The 20,866-nt window shown below is 44.8% G+C and overlaps 1 protein-coding gene across 2 annotated transcripts in view; it reads left to right on the forward strand.

Annotated features, from left to right (window-relative positions):
* LOC147115678 (uncharacterized) overlaps positions 1–20,866 on the forward strand; it is a 49,216-nt gene that overhangs the window by 20,842 nt on the left and 7,508 nt on the right. For both annotated transcript variants that reach the window (XR_015078663.1, XM_085990145.1), the window contains exons 6-7: positions 18,420–18,552; positions 19,077–19,230. Coding sequence is in view for 1 of the 2 variants with exons in the window: in XM_085990145.1 (XP_085846271.1) it covers positions 18,420–18,552; positions 19,077–19,230 (287 nt within the window). In the remaining variant the exon portion in view is untranslated. The remainder of the gene's footprint in view (positions 1–18,419; positions 18,553–19,076; positions 19,231–20,866) is intronic.

Genomic DNA, 20,866 nt, shown 5'->3' on the forward strand with positions numbered 1-20,866 from the left:
AACCCAAAATTTTTCAAAGCCAGACCGGTGCCTTATGCGATACGACCTGCTGTGGAAGCAGAGCTGGAAGGGCTAGAACGTTCAGTGGTACTGTCCAAGGTGGACTGGAGCGAATGGGCTACACCCATTGTTCCTGTCATGAAGCGTTCGTTGAGCAACAAGCCGGGGGAACCTGGGAAGGTTCGCATCTGTGGCGATTTCAAGATCACTGTTAATCCAGTTCTTCACATGGTGCAATATCCGCTTCCGCGGATTGAAGATATCTTCGCTTCGCTGTCTGGCGGAAAGCACTTCACCAAGATAGACCTGGCGCAGGCGTACCTACAGATGGAAGTTGATGAAGCGTCACGACAGTATCTCACGATCAACGCACATAAGGGCTTATATCGGTATAATAGGCTGGTTTTTGGAGTGGCATCGGCTCCAGCGATTTGGCAAAGGGCCATGGAGCAGGTATTGCAGGGAATCCCAGGCACACAATGCTACCTGGATGACCTCCTGATTACAGGAGATAACGATAATGATCACCTCGCGAATTTGGAGCAGGTGCTCATCAGATTGAAAGAATATGGGCTAAGAGCTAATCGCCAGAAATGCGAGTTTTTTCAAAAGCGAATCTCGTACTGCGGCCACGTCATTGACCAGGAGGGGCTCCATAAGTCACCTGACAAGATTGAAGCTGTTGTCAAAGCTCCAGCACCGGAAAATGTATCCCAGTTGAGGTCGTTCCTCGGGTTGGTTAACTATTACCACAAGTTTCTTCCAAATTTATCCATGGTGTTACACCCGCTAAACACTCTTTTGCAAACGGGAATACCATGGAAGTGGAGCGATGATTGTAAGCGGGCTTTTCAAAAGAGCAAGGCACTGATCACCTCTAAGGAAGTGTTGGCTCACTTTAACCCAACGCTTAGCTTGTGATGCTTCTCCATATGGTATCGGGGCAGTGCTCTCACAAGTTTCCAGATGGCTCGGAAAGGCCAGTCGCTTTCGCATCCAGATCATTGACCTCCGCTGAGCGCAACTATGCTCAGATAGATAGGGAGGCTCTCAGCCTCGTGTGGGGAGTTAAGAAATTTAACCATTACCTGCAAGGCCAAAAGTTTACGCTGCTGACAGATCACCAGCCGTTGGTTTCCATTTTCAACCCTAAGAAGGGTGTTCCGGTAATGATGGCGCAGAGGCTTCAGAGATGGTCCCTTTTCCTAGAGGCACATCAATATGATATTGAATTCAAAGGTACAAAGCAACATGGTAATGCTGATGGGCTGTCACGCCTGCCACTACCTACAGCGGAAGAGGCACCGGCAGTTGACCCTGTCGAGATATTTCACTCGACCATCATCGAATGCTTACCAGTCACCAATGCGGGTATTGAGAGAGAGACCCGAAATGACCCGACACTGTCTCGGGTCTACGACTTGACAGTGAAGGGATGGCCAGCACATGGCGAACCACTATTACCAGCATTCTCAGCCAGGCGAGAACAGCTGTCCGTATGTCAAGGAACATTGATGTATGGAACAAGGGTGATTATTCCTCCTAAATTAAGGGAGAGAGTTCTAAAATTGCACGAAGGTCATCTGGGGGGAGTCAAGATGAAAAGCCTTGCTAGGGCTTATGTGTGGTGGCCAGGTATCGACAAACAAATAGAGGATCTGACTAAAAGCTGCTCAGGGTGCCAAAAAGTTCAGAACGCACCTCCAATTGCACCGCTGCATCCGTGGGAATGGCCTTCAGCCCCATGGCAACGTGTGCATATCGACTTTGCTGGTCCATTCATGGATTCCATGTTTTTGATAGCAGTAGACGCACATTCTAAATGGCCAGAAGTGATTAAGATGTCGACCACTACCTCTGAGAAGACGATTGCAGTTCTAAGAACCATATTTGCAAGGAATGGATTGCCGGAGCAAATATGTTCAGACAACGGACCACAGTTCGTGTCAGAAGAATTCCAGAAAAAGAATGGGGTGAAACACTATACATCTGCCCCATATCATCTGGCTACAAATGGGTTGGCCGAGTGATTTGTACAAACGTTCAAAAAGGCGATAAAGGCCATGAGTGAAGATCATATTCCACTACAACACAAGGTGGACAATTTCCTAATGGCGTACCGAAACGCCACGCATGCAGTGACAAATCAAAGCCCTGCCATAATGTTCTATAACAGAAGGTTGCGGTCCCGGTTGGATTTGTTAAAACCCAATGTGCGACGGGAAGTCGAAAACCAGCAATTCCAGCATGTAAATAAAAGGGCCACTCGTAGTTTTGAAATAGGACAACCAGTGTTGGCCAGGGACTATAGGGATGATAAATGGCAACCTGGGACAATTCGTGCACAACAGGGACCCTTGATGTACACGGTAGACGTTGGAGAGAACGTAATACGATGTCATGCTGACCAACTTGTGGAATCGAGAACCAGGGTCGACCCCATGTCTATGGCAGAGACACCAGTTGAAGAACTTATTGAGCCTGTAGCATCTACCTCAGACTCAAACGTATTGGATGATGTTGAATCCATAGATCAAGTGGATGAGTCACCCCAGCAACGGGAACCAGAGATCCCTGAAAGGCATTATCCGGGCCGGATCAGGAGGCCTCCTCAGAGACTGAATCTTTGAACAGTTCTTGTGTGTAAATTGTATATATGTTATCCATGTGGTGTATTAATTGGGGGTGTCCACTGTTAAGCTAAAAGGGGAGGAATTGTAGTGTATGTAACCTGTACTACCTTAAGAGGATACCTTAAGGTGATGGACTACTTTTTAACGGCTCCTGTACATTGTAGTACCGGTGGTGACCACACCGGTATATAAACCCTGCGACGCAAAGTGTACCTCAGTTCCGCCCTGACCCTCAATCACGAAAGACCTGTTTACTTACTTCTGCAGTCTGTGTCCTGTTATTCAGTATAACTGCACTTGTAAACACAGACTCAACAGTCTCAATCTTAGAGACAAAGAAGTCCATGAACTCCTCGCACTTGTTGGAGGTGAGTCTGGAGGAGACAGGAGAGAGGGCTTAATTCCCCCAACTATAGAGATACCTGGTTTGTTATGAAGGACACACTAGTATTTTCTGTTTTTCTATCCTATTCTTCCTCCGCAGGAGTTTCATATTGTTCAAACAATTATCCATTTGTAACTATTGTGAAATGAGTATATTCATTAAGCAGAAGGCATTATTCTGATAACAAAACATATACACATATTTAACCTACATTAATAAAAGTATTGGAGTAATAGCATAGGAAAATTAATTTTGAAATGATAAATGTTCACATTGATTATGTACTGTACTGTTAGTGAAATATAAGGATACAGGCCTAATACACAATTAGTAAGAAAACTATTAGCAGCAACTGGAAGGATAACATTAAGCTGACTAAAAATATTCCGTGGGAGACAAACTTTTATTTGTAATGCATTAACGTTGAAAATGTTGTTTTATAACTGAACAAAAGCCCCCTATGTTAGAAATTGCTAGCACACGTAAATACCTAGAATCCTTTTTTATATTTCAATAACTGCATAGTCATTTACACTGTAACATGAAGCTGTCACCACAATACAAAGTTTGAGATAAATCATGGCTTTGACAAAAAATAATCTGCATTTGTTATTGATTACCTCCATTTAGAAAAATGAAGTGTCATTGATAACCTCCATTCAAGGTATCTCCCATTTAAAACAAATCTAAGATGTCTGAAGCACTTTAATTAGAAAATGAGTTTGTCATGTCATAACGTAGTTATGCAGAGATTGGAATGCACATAATTATCTCTGAATAGAGCTAAATGGACTACTTGATGTATTATGATTGCAGGGATGATATTGGCAATGGAATCTTAGTGACCCAAATTTTTGTTATGATAAATCATTCCAGATCTTTTAAATGGGGTGTTTCTCTGGACCTGCCATTCTTGAACCTAAATCTATTTTGTCAGAGCTGAAGTATTATTGAACATACCACACATTTCTCAAGTGGCTAGTTAAGTCTTGGTGTATTATTATATCAAATTGTTTTCCCACACACTACAATTAGAATATGTCTCACATTGTCACAAGAGGATGAAACCTTACAAGGTAGTATGATTATGGATGAATGATTTGACGTCATCTTACTTGCTCCTTTAAGAGTCACATTCATTTATGGTCTGTGATCTCTTTATAGAACACATCTGGTTTGCATCAGTAGTGGCTTACAGCTAGTAGGTACCACTGTTGCAAATACGAGACTGAAATGTTTCCAGACAAAAACACAGTAGCACATCCCTTGCTTAAAACAAACTTTTTGACAATGGCCTACTAAAAATTATGGAATGTAAAACTAGAATATATGACTCAGAATAAAAGTTTTTTTAATGAAAAATAATGCCAGCCAGTCAACAACAACTTGCATTTATGTAGTGTCTTTATTGTAGAAAACATCACAAAGCATTTTTATTGAGGCAGGGGAAGAAATAAAAACTAAAGAAATTACCCCAGAGTGCATGAGAAGAATAGAGAGGAGATTTTTGAGGCATTGGCAATCCATTTGAGGTGGACACTGGAGGTACCTGTAGATTGGAAGTAGGTCAACCTGGTGCCCACATTAGAAAAGGGCAATAAGTCAGAAACAGGCAACTGCTAACCCATTAGTCTTATTTTGATCCCAAGTAAAATAATGGAATTGAGATGTAAACTTGATTATTTGTACAACAATAAAGCACCATTCATGACCTCAGGACGTCCAAAAACACTTTACAGCCAATGAAGTACTTTTGAAGTATAGTCGCTGTTGTAATGTAGAGAGCACGGCAGCCAATTTGCACACAGCAAGATCCCACAAACAGCAATGAAATAATCACCAGATAATCTATTTTCAGTTATGTTTGTTAAGGGATGAATGTTGACCAGGACACCAGGGAAATCTCCCCTCTTTGAATAGTGCCATGGGATCTGTTATGTCCACCTGGAAAGTTAGAAAGAGCCTTGGTTTAACATCTCATCCAAAAGACAACACCTCCGACAGTGCAGCATTCCCTCACTAATGCACTGAAGTGTAAGTCTAGATTATGTGCTCAAGTCTCTGGAGCGGGACTATGAACCCACAACCTTCTGACTCAGAGGTGAGACTGCTACCATTGACCCAAGGCTGAAACTTATAGTAAACAGCGGTCAACGTGGATTTAAAAGGGGAAGATCCTGCCTAACCAACCCTCTTGACTTCTCAATGCATTTGATAAACCCTACACTGTGTTGTACCTAGACTTCCAGAAGGTATTTGACAAAATTCCACATGAAAAGCTATTAGTTAAGCTCAAAGCTGTGGGTATTTAGGGTAATTCTTAGTTATGGATAAATAATTGACGAAAGAATTGCAAACAATGGGCACTTGCCTGACATGATTTTGGGGTGTTTGTGGAGGGAAAATGTGGAGTGCTGCAGGAATCGACATTGGGACCACTACCGTTTATAATTTACATTAATGCCTTTGACTCAGAAACCCAAGGCTAATTGATCAAATTTGCAGATGATGCTAAACGAGAACAGCAGTGGTATTAAAGGAGGAAAACCAGAAAATAAAGAATGAGGTGAACAAAATATGTAAGTGGGCAGAACAATGGAAAAATGGGCAACACACGAACTACCTTGGTGTTAAAATTGCTGAGGATAAAGTTGAAAGAGACCTGGGAGACTTAGTAGACTCTATATGTGACATTCCCAACCAATGCAGAGCAGCATTCAACAAAGCCAATAGAATGTTGAACTATATAGTCAAAACAGTAGAAATCAAATCAGAGGAAGTCATGATCAAACTGTATATTGCTCTGGTCAGATCACACCTTGTGGACTGTGACCAGCTCTGGTCACCAAGACACAAGGGAAACATTCAAACATTGAGGGCATTGCAAAGAGCCCCAAGACTGATCTCTAGTGTCAAAGATATGAGTCATGAGGAATGATTGGAAAGACTTTGGGGAAAAATTCGGTTGCTTTGCGTCTCCAGTTAGCGTCCTAAGAGGGTGTTAATGGGGTGCAAAGCAACGAGCGCCTGGGCACGGCGATGTTTGCGCCACTCGCGAAATTGACCAGACATTTTGCGGTGGCGCTGAACACTACCGCCACGATCTCCTGTGCCCGCAGATCGTGACGTCAGTCGAGCGTGCAACGCCCCAGTAGCGCCCCCCTGCCTTTCTGCCTGCTGCTAGCAATGATAGGTTGAGGGGAACGTTTTGCAGTCAGGAAAGGACTGGGGGAGCACTATTTAAAGGCGACCACTTCCTGCCTTTTTTGTCGGCGACATTTTTGCACCACGCATTCAGACAGAGAGAGACTTCTGGAGAGATTCAACGCTGTGTGAAGGAGCTTTGGGTACTGAGCAGCACTTTGCAGGTTCATTTTGATTTGACCTCCTTACATCAATTTAGAAGAGACTGTGGGGGCTGCACTCTGAGTTCTTTCCCTGGGCCTCTCCATTGTTCTTTCCAGCAGATTTGATGTACAGGTCTCTCCAGGCCGAGATTCAAGGCTGCAATGAGCAGGGTGTGGATGGAAAGCAAGATTGACCCTCCCCTTTAAGAACTGGCCGGCATCAGTGTGTCTGTGTTCCATTGCTGACTGACATCACATGAGCTTCGCCAGCGTTCTGAGGTAGCGCCTTGCTCCTCGGCGTTAGCACCTTAAGAGAGGTGTATAGTGCCTGATTTAGCGCTCCAATCACCTCCAGGGGCGATAGAAGCCAAGTTTGCAGTTGGAGGCAATAATTAGTGCCAGGCGCTAAACTTTGCGCCCGGCCAATAATTGTGCCCTAAACGGGGCGATACCGAATTTCTCTCCCTTAGGCTTTTCAACCTTGAAAGGAAGTGTCCAAGAGGTAATCTTGTAGAGGTATATAAGATTGTAAGCGGTTTGGAAAAGGAAAATCCAGATAATTACTTGAAATTAAATTGTGAGAGTAGAACAAGGTGCCACAGATTCAAACTAGTGACATATTGAAGATACATGAAGTAGTACTTCTTCACACAGAGTGATCAAACACTTGGAATGGCCTCCTGAACAGAGTAGGAGTTATGAACGTTGGGTTCAGTTACAAACCAACTGGATGTTGCAGTGAGAAGGGAGAATCGTAGGGTCATTCTGGATGGATGAACTAAGATGGGTCAAATGGCCTTCCTCATCCATAACTATCTTGTGATCTAGGCATGGACAACAAACAATAGGGGGGAAATTTAACCTAAAAAATGGGTGGGTTGGGGTCGGGTGGGAGGTTAAAGTGTTAATCTGAATCCTGACCTGAACCCGCCTGCTTCCGGTTTTAACAGAGGCGGAATGGGGCTGGCAGCCAATCCGCTGCCAGGAGGCGGGTCATCTATTTAAATATTATAATGAGGCTCAAAGCCTCTGCTTTAACCTCCATTTTGTGTTTAATTTTAAGCTGGTCGGGCTTTGCACACCTCGTGAAAGCCACCAGCTAATGCAAGACGAGGACCGCTGGATCCAGGAGGTAGTTGCCTTTACACTTGCCTCCTGGATCCAGAATCCCTGTTCCCCCGTATTGGAGACCACTCCCCCCCCCCCCCCCCCCCAACAAGGCCTCCGATTCCACCCCCCCCCCCCACGAGACCTTCTCGCCCTCCCTGTGCTCATCCCAGCCCTCAATCTGCTGCAATTTCCTCCCCCCCCCCCCACCCCACCACTCCTCTGGCTGCCCACGGCCCATGATCGACTTGCCGATGCCCTTGCCCCATTCCTCTGCCCACTCCCCGGTCCGCGATCTAACTGGGGAGCTGAGCTTTGAACAAACTGGAGTTTATGAAAGGTGGAGGCTGTCAATGAAGACATTGGAGAAACAGAGTAGCGGTAACAGAAATGTGCAATAGGGTTTCAATGGCAGTGGGCATGAGGTACGAGTGGAGGAAGGTGATGTCGTGAAGGTGGATGTAAGTGATCTTGGTAATCAAATATGATTTAGGGTTTAAGATTCAGGTCTGGGTCAAAAAGTAACTCTCAATTTTTTGCATGGTCTGGTTCAGCTTGCGTAGGTGGCCGGGGGAGGGGATAGAGTTACTGGCAAGGGAGTGGAGTTTCTGGTGGGGATAAAAAGTGATAGGTTTGGACCTCCTGACATTCAGTTTAAGGAAACTTTGACTCATTGGTCCTGTGCTGTCAGGCATCAAGTGACCAATCATGAGGTCAAGGGAAGTTTTGCGGAGGTAGAGCTGGATGTCACCTGAATACTTATGGAAACTGACCCTACCCCTGCAGGTGATGTCACCAAGGGCAATATTGAGCAGATCCCTGGGGGACTTCCTAGGTGACAGTGGAGGAGTGGGAAGAGCAGCCATTGCTGGAGATGTATTGCCAGTATTTGAGAAGGGTGGAAGCTGGGATTGAAAGGATTTGAAAGGGGAGTTTTGGGAGAGATAGGAACAGAGCTGGGATGTGACATCATGTTCCAGGGCCATAGAAGAAAGGGAAGTTAGAGATGGAGCAATAGTTGGGGAGAATGGGTGAGTAGATGGTTGGCTATTGAGGAAGGGGTGAAAACAGTGCTTGAGAGCCATTTACAATGTCAGCAACCATGGGGGTTAGGAGGGGTAGTTGAGTGGTCAGGAGTTGAGCAGGGAGTAGCAGGTGTCTCATGGCTTCACTGGAAGCTCTGCAGCATGCAAAACATGATTTAAATGTGGGCCAGTTGCAATACTGTAGTGTAGCAGATATTCTATCTCCTGCAGCATGGATTATTGCCCTTTATTTTGTTCTTAAAGTTTGAAAATTTATCAAAGGGGATCAAGCTAGTGATAACATGGCATCAGTATATCGCTGTGCCGCTTTTGTATCTGAACTCACAAATATACTGGACAAGAGAGACCCTTTAAAATGGGAAGTTAAATGCAAGCTCATCTTAGAAATGAATCTCACCATCAATAACTTTTCCCAAAAAGTAAACAAAGAGTTGTCATTAACTTGAAAATCATTTTATTTTCTGAATATTTTTGTTTACACCAAGACAATCAACTTGGAAGAGTTATTGACCTTGGAAGTGTCAAGGAGCTGAATTGAGAGATGTAAGGTTCATTGCTCATCCTTCAGTGATCATATCCTTTATGTGCCTTGCACTGCAAGTCTCCATAGCTCCTCTTATATGCTCTGTTTAATGGTGTCATTGCTACTTAATATTTAAATTAAAATAATTCCATAAAATTAAAACAATATTTTTGGCAGCTGTTTTACCTAAAAGGGAAACATTGTGAAATTTCCTTTTTAAAATAAAGCGACAATTAAGGGTCAGTGGGCAACGTCTCCGGTTGAATCCCTGGCTTGTTCTGAGCTAATGATCTCAGCCAGAGCAGCCTCTGTGTCCCTGGGATATTGAAGGGAAATATGAAACAGGATTCCAGCTCCGTTAGAAAGTAGACATGTGGGCATCTGGCAAGGACAGGCCTGGACTCAGCTAGGTTGCCAAACAACTTGCGCACATTTATTCTCTGGGATCACACATTAAGAATAGTCCCATTGGCGCTGTAGAACAAGTATCTCAGCATAAATTGCTGCCGTAAGGAATGGAGGGGAAAAACTGGAAAGGGGGGAAAAATACACATCAACTTAAAACCCATCTCGGAGATGGTATTATAAATACTAAATAGGGTATGCATGAGTATTTAGAGATAGAATGATTTTAATTGCTTGCATAGTTTCATTCATAACAGATAGGATAGTCCTCATGGAACCCACAGCATTCAGACACTTTTGTATAGCTGCTCCAATATGCATTGTTCTTGTCTAGTTAAAAGGTAATGAAACTTTGGACTCCTCCCTTGTTTCTGATACCAGATTCTATTTGCAGGAATGCCTTGGAATCACCAAACCTAAAAAGTGTCTGCTCGGCTCAGGTGATAGCACTCTTGCCCCAAAATCGGAAGTGTTGTAGGTTCAAGACCCACTATGTACTTAAGCACATAATCTAAGCGGATACTTCAGTGCAGTAAGGAGTTAGAAGTGCCATCCTTCAGATACGGTGGCATAGTGGTTAGCACTGTTGCCTCACAGCGCCAGGGACCCGGGTTCCTGGGTTCAAATCTGGCCTCGGGTGACTGTCTGTGTGGAGTTTGCACATTCTCCCCGTGTTTGCGTGGGTTTCCTCCGGGTGCTCCGGTTTCCTCCCACAGTCCAAAGATGTGCGGGTTAGGTTGATTGGCCATGATAAAAATTGGCCCTTAGTGTTAGGGGGGATTAAATATGTGGGGTTACGGGGATAGGGCTTGGGTGGGATGGCTGTCGGCGTAGGGACCGGGTGCTAGGGTTTGGATGATCAGCCATGATCTCGTTGAATGGCGGAGCAGGCTCGAAGGGCCGAATGGCCTACTCCTGCTCCTAGTTTCTATGTTTCTATGATAAGATTTTAAACCAAGGCCACGCCTGCCTTATTTTGGTGGATGTAAATGATCCCAAGGTACAATTTAAAGAGGAGCAGTGCATTCTCCTGTTACTCTGGCTAACATTTCTCCCTCAAATAATATTCCCAAAAAACAGATTGTCTGGTTATTTATTTGCTGTTAAAAGGACCTTGCTGTGCACACATTTGCTATTGTGTTTATTTACATAAGATTCAAAAGTAATCATTGAACAAAGAACTATATTAATGCAACTTCTTTCTTCTTAACCCAACATTACATTTTTTAACATTATCTGACCAAAAATCTTGTACGTCACCCTCTATCAGTTTTTCTTTCAGACACGTCAATTTCTTGCAGAATTAAGTTAACTTGATATGCCAGATAATCCTTAATTCCTTTTCCGCATCACAGGCAAAAATAATACATTTGAAAATTATTAATTGCATTCAACCAGATACATTACCGGAATTTTCTATACCTAGGCGAATCGTGTACGTGCAGGTCACGAGTCAGGACGGAACCGCATTGTTCTTAAACTATTCAATTTCATCACTTTCCGGTTATGCCCATTTTTGTATGTTACTTTGGAAGTGACTTAGTGAATTGCAGTGAATGTTGATACATAACGTTACCAATAGGGGTTAGTGAGAAAAGAATGGCTTGGTCAGTGTAGGGATGCTTTATGGTGTTGTCAGGGGGGATCAAGGCATCTGAAGTGCATCTTCAGCATGTCTATCATTTGCTCTATGACATATCTGGTGGATATGTGGCTTTAATTATAGCGCTCCTGGGCCTCAAGGGTGTCATGAGCCACATCTTCAGTGAATAGCCCTTGTCTCCAAGCAGCCAGTCAGTAAGTCTATTTGGAGGTGCAAAGAGCTGAGGGAGGGTGGACTGGCGCATCACAAAAGAGCCATGACGGCTGCCAAGGAATCGAGCACACATGCATAAATTTCGTCCTATGGTTGCAGACGAGCTGCACATTGAGGGAGTGGAAGCCTTGCGGTTCAAAAACACTCCTGGGTGATGAGGGGGTGCCTTGATGGCAACTTGTGTGCAGTCAATGATGCCTTGCACCTGTGGGAAGCCAGCCAGAGTGGCAAAGCTGAGCGCCCGCTCAGTAACACGGCTGCATCAGTGGCAGAGTTGACATAATTGGCTGACTTGTCAAACAAGGCATTGGTGACCTGTGTGATGCATATCTGGGCAGCTGACTGCGAGATGCCGCAAATGTCTGCTGCAGAACCCTGGAAAGAGCCCGAGGCAAAGAAGTTGAGGGTGATGGTGAATCGGACAGCCACTAGTAAAGCGTGTTTTTTAAAATTTCGTTTATGGGATGTGGGCGTCACTGGCAAGACCAGCATTTATTGCCCATCCCTAATTTCCCTTGACAAGGTGGTGGTGAGCCGCCGCCTTGAACCACTGCAGCCCATAAGTGAAGGTACTCCCACAGTGCCATTAGGTAGTGAGTTCCAGGATTTTGACCCAGCAACGATGAAGGATCGACGATATACTTCTAAGTCAGGCTGGTGTGACTTGGAGGGGAACTTGGAGGTGGTGGTGTTCCCATGCGTCTGCTGCCCTTGTCCTTCTAGGTGGAAGACGTTGCGGGTTTGGGAGGTGCTGCCGAAGCATCCTTGACGAGTTGCTGCAGTGCATCTTGTAGGTGATGCACACTGCAGCCACGGTATGCCAGTGGTGGAGGGAGTAAATATTTAAGGTGGTGGATGGGGTGCCAATCAAGTGGGCTGCTTTGTCGAGCTTCTTGAGTATTGTTGGAGCTGCACTCATCCAGGCAAGTGGAGAGTATTCCATCACACTCCTTACTTGTGCCTAGTAGATGGTGGAAAGGCTTTGAGGAGTCAGGAGGTGAGACACTCGCTGCAGAATACCTAATCTCTGACCTGCTCTTGTTGCCACAGTATTTATGTGGCTGGTCCAGTTAAGTTTCTGGTCAATGGTGACCCTCAGGATGTTGATGGTGGGGGATTCGGCGATGGTAATGCCATTGAATGTCAAGGGGCGGTGGTTAGACTCTCGCTTGTTGGAGATAGTCATTGCCTGGCATTTCTGTGGCGCGAGTGTTACCTGCCACTTATCAGCCCAAGCCTGAACGTCATCCAGGTCTTGTTGCATGCGGGCATGGACTGCTTTATTATCTGAGAAGTTGTGAATGGCACTGAACACTGTGCAGTCATCAGCGAACAGCTCCATTTCTGACCTTATGTTGGAGGGAAGGTCATTGATGAAGCAGCTGAAGATGGTTGGGCCTAGGACAATGCCCTGAGGAATTCCTGCAGCGATGTCCTGGGGCTGTGATGATTGACCTTCAACCACCACAACCATCTTCCTTTGTGCTAGGTATGACTCCAGCCCGTGGAGAGTTTTCACCCCGATTCCCATTGATTTCAGTTTTACTAGGGCTCCTTGATGCCACACTCGGTCAAATGCTGCCTTGATGTCAAGGGCAGTCACTCTCACCTCACCTCTGGAATTCAGCTCCTTTGTCCATGTTCGGACCAAGGCTGTAATGAGGTCGGGAGCTGAGTGGTCTTGGCGGAACCAAAACTGGTGAGTAAGTGCTGCTTGATAGCACTGTCGATGACACCTTCCATCACTTTGCAGATGATTGAGAGTAGACTGATGATGTGGTAATTGGCCGGTTTGGATTTGTCCTGCTTTTTGAGGACAGGACATACCTGCTTCAGCATGACAGCCAGGATGTTGTCGGGGCCCATAGCCTTTGCTGTATTCAGTGCACTCAGCTGTTGCTTGATATCACATGGAGTGAATCGAATTGGCTGAAGACTGGCTTCTGTGATGGTGGGGACCTCGGGAGTAGGCCGATATGGATCATCCACTCGGCACTTCTGGCTGAAGATGGTTGCAAACGCTTCAGCCTTGTCTTTTGCACTCACGTGCTGAGCTCTACCATCATTGAGGATGGGGCTATTCATGGAGCCTCCTCCTCCCGTTAGTTGTTTAATGGTCCACCACCATTCATGACTGGATGTGGCAGGACTGCAGAGCTTTGATCTGATCTGTTGATTGTGGGATCGCTTAGCCCTGTCTATAGCATGCTGCTTCCTCTTTTAAACATAGAAACATAGAAGATAGGAGCAGGAGTAGGCCATTCGGCCCTTCGAGCCTGCTCCGCCATTCAATGAGACCATGGCTGATCATCCAAATTCAGTACCCTGTCCCTGCCTTCTCCCCATATCCCTTGATCCCTTTGGCCTTAAGAAATATATCCAACTCTTTCTTGAATATATTTAATGAACTGGCCTCCACTGCCCTCTGTGGCAGAGAATTCCACAGGTTCACCACTCTCTGGGTGAAGAAATTCCTCCTCATTTCAGTCCTAAATGGCTTACCCCTTATCCTTAGACTATGACCCCTGGTTCTGGACTCCCCGGCCATCAGAAACATCCTTCCTGCATCTAGTCTGTCCAGGCCTGACAGAATTTTATAGGTTTCGATGAGATCCCCCCTCAATCTTCTAAACTCCAGTGAGTATAAGCCCAATCGACACAATCTCTCCTCATACGTCATTCCTGCCATCCCAGGTATCAGCCTGGTGAATCTTCGCTGCACTCCTTCCATGGCAAGAACGTCCTTCCTCAGGTAAGGCGACCAAAACTGCACACAATACTCAAGGTGTGGTCTCACCAAGGCCCTGTACAACTGTAGCAAGACATCCTTGTTCCTGTACTCAAACCCTCTTGCTATGAAGGCCAACATACCATTTGCCTTCTTAACCGCCTGCTGCAGCTGCATGCTTACCTTCAGCGACTGGTGCACAAGAACACCCAGGTCTCCTTGCACTTCCCCTTCTCCCAATCTATTGCCATTCAAATAATAATCTGTCTTCCTGTTTTTGCCACCAAAGTGGATAACCTCACATTTATCCACATTATAGTGCATTTGCCATGTTTCTGCCCAATCACCCAACCTGTCCAAATCGTACTGGAGTTTCACAACATCCTCCTCACAGCTTACCCTCCCACCCAGCTTTGTGTCGTCTGCAAATTTGGAGATATTACATCCAATTCCCTCGTCCAGATCATTAATATATATTATGAACAGCTGGGGTCCTAGGACCGATCCTTGCGGTACCCCACTAGTCACTGCCTGCCACTCGGAAAATGACCCGTTTATTCCAACTCTTTGCTTTCTGTCCGCCAACCAGTTCTCTATCCAAGTCAATACCTTGCCCCCAATCCCATGTGCCTTAATTTTGCACGCTAATCTCTTATGCGGGACCTTATCGAAAGCCTTCTGAAAGTCCAAATACACCACATCCACTGGTTCTCCCTTATCTATTTTACCAGTTACATCCTCAAAAAATTCCAGTAGATTAGTCAAGCATGATTTACCTTTTGTAAATCCATGTTGACTTTGTCCGATCCTGTCACTGCTTTCCAAGTGCTCTGCTATTACATCTTTTATAATGGACTCTAGCATTTTCCCCACTACCAATGTCAGGCTTACCGGTCTATAATTACCTGCTTTTTCTCTACCACCTTTTTTGAATAGTGGGGTAACATTAGCTACCCTCCAATCCATGGGTACTGTTCCAGAGTCTATCGAGTTCTGGAAGATGACCAGCAATGCATCTATTATTTCTAGGGCCACTTCCTTAAGTACCCTGGGATGTAGATTATCAGGCCCTGGGGATTTATCGGCCTTTAGTCCCATCAATTTTCCTAACACCATTTCCCTACAAATACTGATTTCATTCAGTTCCTCCCTTTCATCAGACCCTATGTTCCCCAACATCTCTGGGAGGTTATTTGTGTCCTCCTTTGTGAAGACAGAACCAAAGTATGTATTTAGTTGGTCTGCCATTTCTTTGTTTCCCATTATAAATTCCCCTGATTCTGACTGCAAGGGACCTACACTTGACTTCACCAATCTTTTTCTCTTCACATATCTATAAAAGCTTTTAGTCAGTTTTTATGTTCCCTGCTAGCTTACTCTCATATTCTATTTTCCCTTTCTTAATTAATCCCTTTGTCCTCCTTTGTTGAATCCTAAACTGCTCCCAATCCTGTGTTGCAGCTTCCCCAGGTTGGCACCTCATTTTTAGGTACACCTGGTGCTGCTCCTGGCATGCTCTTCTACATTCCTTATTGAACCAGGGTTGGTCCCCTGTCTTGATGGTAATGGTAGAGTGAGGGATATGCTGGGCCATGAGGTTACAGATTGTGGTAGAATACAATTCTGCTGCTGCTGATGGTCCACAGTGCCTCATGGATGCCCAGTTTTGAGCTGCTAGATCTGTTCTGAATCTATCCCATTTAGCACGGTGGTAGTGCCACACAACACGATGGAGGGTGTCCTCAGTGTGAAGACGGGACTTTGTCTCCACAATGACTGTGCAGTGGTCAGATGCATCTGCGGCAGGTAGATTGGTGAGGACAAGGTCAAGTAGGTTTTTCCCTCGTGTTGGTTCTCTCGCCACCTGTTGCAGGCCCAGACTGGCAGCTATGTCCTTCAGGACTTGGCCAACTCGGTCATTAGTGGTGTCCACCAGCTCCTCTGGGCTGCAGGTCTTGCTGCAAATGTCTGCAACGATCTGGCATGATAGCCTGAGCCTCCTTTGGCACGATTGCTCTGTCATGTTGAGGAAGCTCATCCTCTGCCTGTATACTCTGTGTTGGGGGTATCGCATCCGGCGCTGTGCAGCCCTCTGTCCTGTGGAGCATCAGGTCGTTGAGGAGAAGGCTGCTATTGTTGATGTTGTTGCTAGTGTTGGGGCTCTCCATGGTCTGATTTTGAGGACCAATGGGACACAATATTAACAGCACCTATGGTGATATAATAGGTGGCAGGTCAAATCGAGATCAGAGGAGCAATCTGTCAATGTTGTGATAGTTAGCAGTGAGGTGAGAGTGGCTTCCGAGGTTGCAGAAAAGATTTGCAAACTCCAGATGCCTAAATCATGCTCAAAATGCAGTGAGCACGAGTCTTTCCCTTAGGCAAGTAATGAGGTGTCATTTGGGACTATTTATTGGGATTTCCATGCTCTGCATTAATGACTTCGATCAATGGACACTGAGCTTCCGCCTCAGGTTGACAGACGTGCTTCCTGAGCTGCGTGATTCCATGGTTATGCAGTGAAATTCAAAAGGTTTGGTTAAAAATACTGTTAAGCGTCCGAAAAACAGGGTTTTAATGAGCTTAATTAGGTCATCCGCCTCTGCCGTTCGAGTCTGCGCCGCGCTTGCAAACACGCCAGAGTTAAAAGCGCGAGGAGGCAGGTTCCCAACGCACTCCAAACCCGCACGCACACCAGCGGGAAATTTCTGACCATTATTATTAGCCATCCGTTCTGTGCCAAATTGTTTGTTGTCCAATTTCTGAGTGAGTTCATATTACTCAGTCATTGCCATAATCATGTCAACATTTCCAAATTAATTAATTAGATTGAAGAAATGCAATTAATGTATTTTGCAGAAAATTTGTTTCGTGGTGCTTCCCTCTAAGTTGTCGAAGTGACTTCATTGGCTTTTCCACAGTGTAATCAGGCATCAATGGTACAAAGCAGACAGGATTATCAGAGCCCATCTGTGCTGCAGCATCATAACTTAGTGACTTGGCTAATGGCTGACAAAACTCAGCACATTTCTAAGCAGGGACTTAAAACACAGAGGCACAGAGGTATGACGTGTATATAATAACCTACAACCTTTACCCTCATCCAAACAACATTCATAGCAATGAAGCTTTTCTTTCCCGTGACAGAAAAGTCGATTACTGCATCGCTATACTATTTGCACACTATATTTTTAATCTTGCAAATTTATAAGACTAAGTTTAACAATACTATTACAACTTTAAAATAGCAACATAAATTTGGTTCCTGTTGACAATTTGTATGCTGCACTTTTAAAAATTTTGAAGAAATTTGAAATCCGTTTTCTTTCCCCTCCCCCTTCTGTTGTGAATGTGGTCACTTCTTCTCGGGTTCCATGAGCGCTGAAAACCCAGAGTGTAAGAGCAAGCTGTTTGAGCATAGGGGACATCATAGCTATGCCCAGTCCTGTCTCAAACCACACCCACACATGTAGATTTTAACACTGGATAGTGATCAGCTCTAGCTGATTTTCCTCTCACTAGCCCAGGGAAATTGGTTTTCAGTGCTGATCATGCAGAGCTGTTCAATAAAACATACTGTCATGAATCTTATCATGACTCATGAAGTAACACTGGGCAGCCAGCTGGTGGCGCTGTCCAAGGAGTATAAATACTCGGGTGTGGGCCCAGCTTGCTCAGGATGTTTCTGTAACCAGGAACTAGTGATGTAACTAGAAATCTCATGGTTTTGAAACAGTTGATTAAATTGATGTAAAAAGACTACTGGGCCTTGTTTTATACTCAAACCAAGTGCTCAGTAGTCTTTTTACATCACATACTGGTCTAGAACTTGGATCGCAGCAAACTCGGCTCGCAAACATGGTGCAGCGCACACGCCCAATGAGGCCAGCGAGAGGACTACATAAAAATTGATCCACCGGCCTCATTAGGATGGTACCCAATGAGCTACGGATGCTATTCGCGGCTGCGGAACGCCTGACGAAATGGACTTCAGCAGGCACGGAGCATGCTGTGGGCATTCGCAGTCCACTTTTGCCTGAAATAGGCGTTGGCCCCCCTTGGTTTGCATATGGAATGGGTCGAATGCCAGTTTCAGGTGGCTGCCTACGGCGGAGCCCTAACCACCTCCGACGTGGAATGAGCGCATGCACGCTGCCCACCATATTTGACCCTTAGGCGTCTGTTTTACACCTGAAAAACAGGCGCAGCGCGATCCAATTTCTAGGCCAATATTTTTAAACTTAACTATTTATAAACTTCTCATATTGTTACCAGATTTGATACTTATAGATTTATTTTGATCCCTTTCTAAAACAGAAAAATACTCATTTTATTGCATCATATTAGGTTATTCTGAATAGGTGTCATCTTTGAAGTGTACTGCTAGATTGAAAATGACAGCTGCAACTTTTTTTTAAAAATATGACAGTTGTATAGACGTTGGCGTTCGGAATCAAGTGGAAACAATAAAGGCCTTGAAACAACATTGATTGCTTATGATGCTCTCCTGTTTTCTGGGAATGATTGGAAGAAGCTGTGTTATTCAGCCATGTTTCACTGGGGTAAGAATTGATTGCAATCTTTTGTTAGTCACTGTTGAGTAAATATTTCCTAAATTATATCTGAAAGCTTCAGACCAACAAAATTGATGACGCAATAGAAAATTTCAAGCTATATATACACAAAAAGATACTGACAAATTATCTTTTCACAAACCTAGGATGCACTTTATGGGTGGAATGATACAATTGCTATTGTCTTTTATCATTATAGTGAATATTCAAATTTATTTCAATTAAGAACAGAAGAACATAAGAGCGAGCAGGAGTAGGCCATACAGACCCTCGAGCCTGCTCCGCCATTCAATAAGATCATGGCTGATCATTGACCTCAACTCCACTTTCCCACCCGATCTCCATATCCCTTGATTCCCCTAGAGTCCAAAAATCTATCTATCTCAGCCTTGAATATATTTTTTAAAGAAGTACTAGCATTTTAATATGTCTGTTAAACTCAATGAGCAATCACTTTCTCTTACTTGAAGTATTAATCATTTCATGTTGCAATTTGTATTATGACTCTATAGGGGAGAGTGATGCAACAGGTGCCATTGCAGGCTCTCTATATGGAATTCTCTATGGATTTGACAATGTTCCTATGAGCCTTTACCAGAACCTGGAGTTCAAAGGCCATCTAGAACAGCTGGGGAGGCAGCTGTACCATGTTGCTAGTACAGACAGGTAAGTCCAACTAACATGGAGGTCATTTAAAGTCTAGAGTTACAATCTAATAATATTTTAGCTGCACAAATATTCCAAAAGTTGCACACTAATTTTTAGCATTTTAACAGGTAACCTTACTGGCCTGCCTTCATGTGGAATACCTTCTGTATGCTATTCATATTTAGTTAGGTGGTTATCAAACACACTGTTGTGGACCCCATGCAAATATTTACACACTCCCAGGGATGCCCAATCTGCACATCCAAAAATGGGCAACAACTACCTGAAGGAAAATAGTACTATGCAGAAAATGTTTCTAATTATACACAACAGGAATAACACGCTAGTAAGTCGACACCTAACGACCCTGTGGAACTCTAGGATTCTCTTGCTGCCACAAGGTCAAAATGCTACTTACTTTACTGATACTGAAAGATACAGCCTATGATATTTTCAGTAGTTTACTTACCATTTTATAAACTTGCTTAAGATCCAAATAACTTTGCTTCCCCCACCAAAAACCTTTTATTTGCAGAATAAACTCTTCTTTTGCTCGACTTCCTATGCTGGACTTTGCATATTTCCCTAAAATGTAATTTTTCTGCTGGTTATTTGATCCTCAGTGATAGTTTTTGCTATTTTTCATGTTGTTCACATTTAGTCAGTCAATTGATAATTGATTGTTAACTTCAACAACATGCATTTATACAGCACCTTTTAATGTAGAAAAACATTTCAATGCTCTTTGCAGAGGAGGGGAATGCGTAGATGACAACCAATTAAAAGAGATGATTGAAAGCTTGGTTAAAGAGATAGGGGGGAAAATTTGGTGTCGCCCCATTTGGGGCGCTAACCACGTTGGGGACCCTGAAAAAATTAGCACCCCTCCGCCTGAAATTCAGTTGTAGCGCCCCAAGCAGGACGTGGGAGTGCTACTGGAAGCACTCCTCCTCCTCGGGGCGCTACAACTGAATATTGCGGCGCTATGTGCAACAGCGCCACGCGCGTCGGCACGTAGCACCGTGTCATTACAGGCCTCCTCCCCTGATTAAAGGGGAGGGGCCTAGCGCTGCGCGCACCGGGGCCCTGCTAGACACCTGCCCCTTTTACCACCACGGCGGCGGCTGCAAAAACGCCCCCCTGACCCTGTCGGACATATCAGGGGGCGGAACTGAAGTTTGCGGCCGGGGTGCTGCACACGGCGATGACATCATCACCAGTGGCGCAATGCCGCGGGGCGCTACCGCTGCTGCTAACCTCCCGCTGAATTTTGCAGGAGGAGTTAGCAGCGCCGCGCCCAGGCGCTAACGAGAGGTGCAAATCAACCCAATTTTTCCCCCATAGGCTTTTAAAGGTAGAACAAAAGTAGCTAGGCGGAGGTGTGCAGGGAGGGAATTTTTTTTAGAGAGCAGGACCAATACAGCTGAAGGTTCTAACACCAATGGTAGAGGGAGGGAGGAAGGAGACATAGGAATCCAGAACAACAGGACTGGAGAGTATGGAAGGGAAGTAAAGCTGGAGAAGGTTGCATGAGGTATGGTGGGGCAAGCCTATGAAGGGATTTGTAGAGAAGGTCAAGGATTTTAAATTTGATGCGTTGGGGGGACCGGAAACAGTGCAGGTCAGTGGGGACAAGGCGATGGATGAACTGGTC

Source organism: Somniosus microcephalus, chromosome 6 (assembly GCF_052327205.1).
Source record: "Somniosus microcephalus isolate GS21.2 chromosome 6, FLI_Smic_1.0, whole genome shotgun sequence".
NCBI classification, from domain to species: Eukaryota; Metazoa; Chordata; class Chondrichthyes; order Squaliformes; family Somniosidae; genus Somniosus; species Somniosus microcephalus.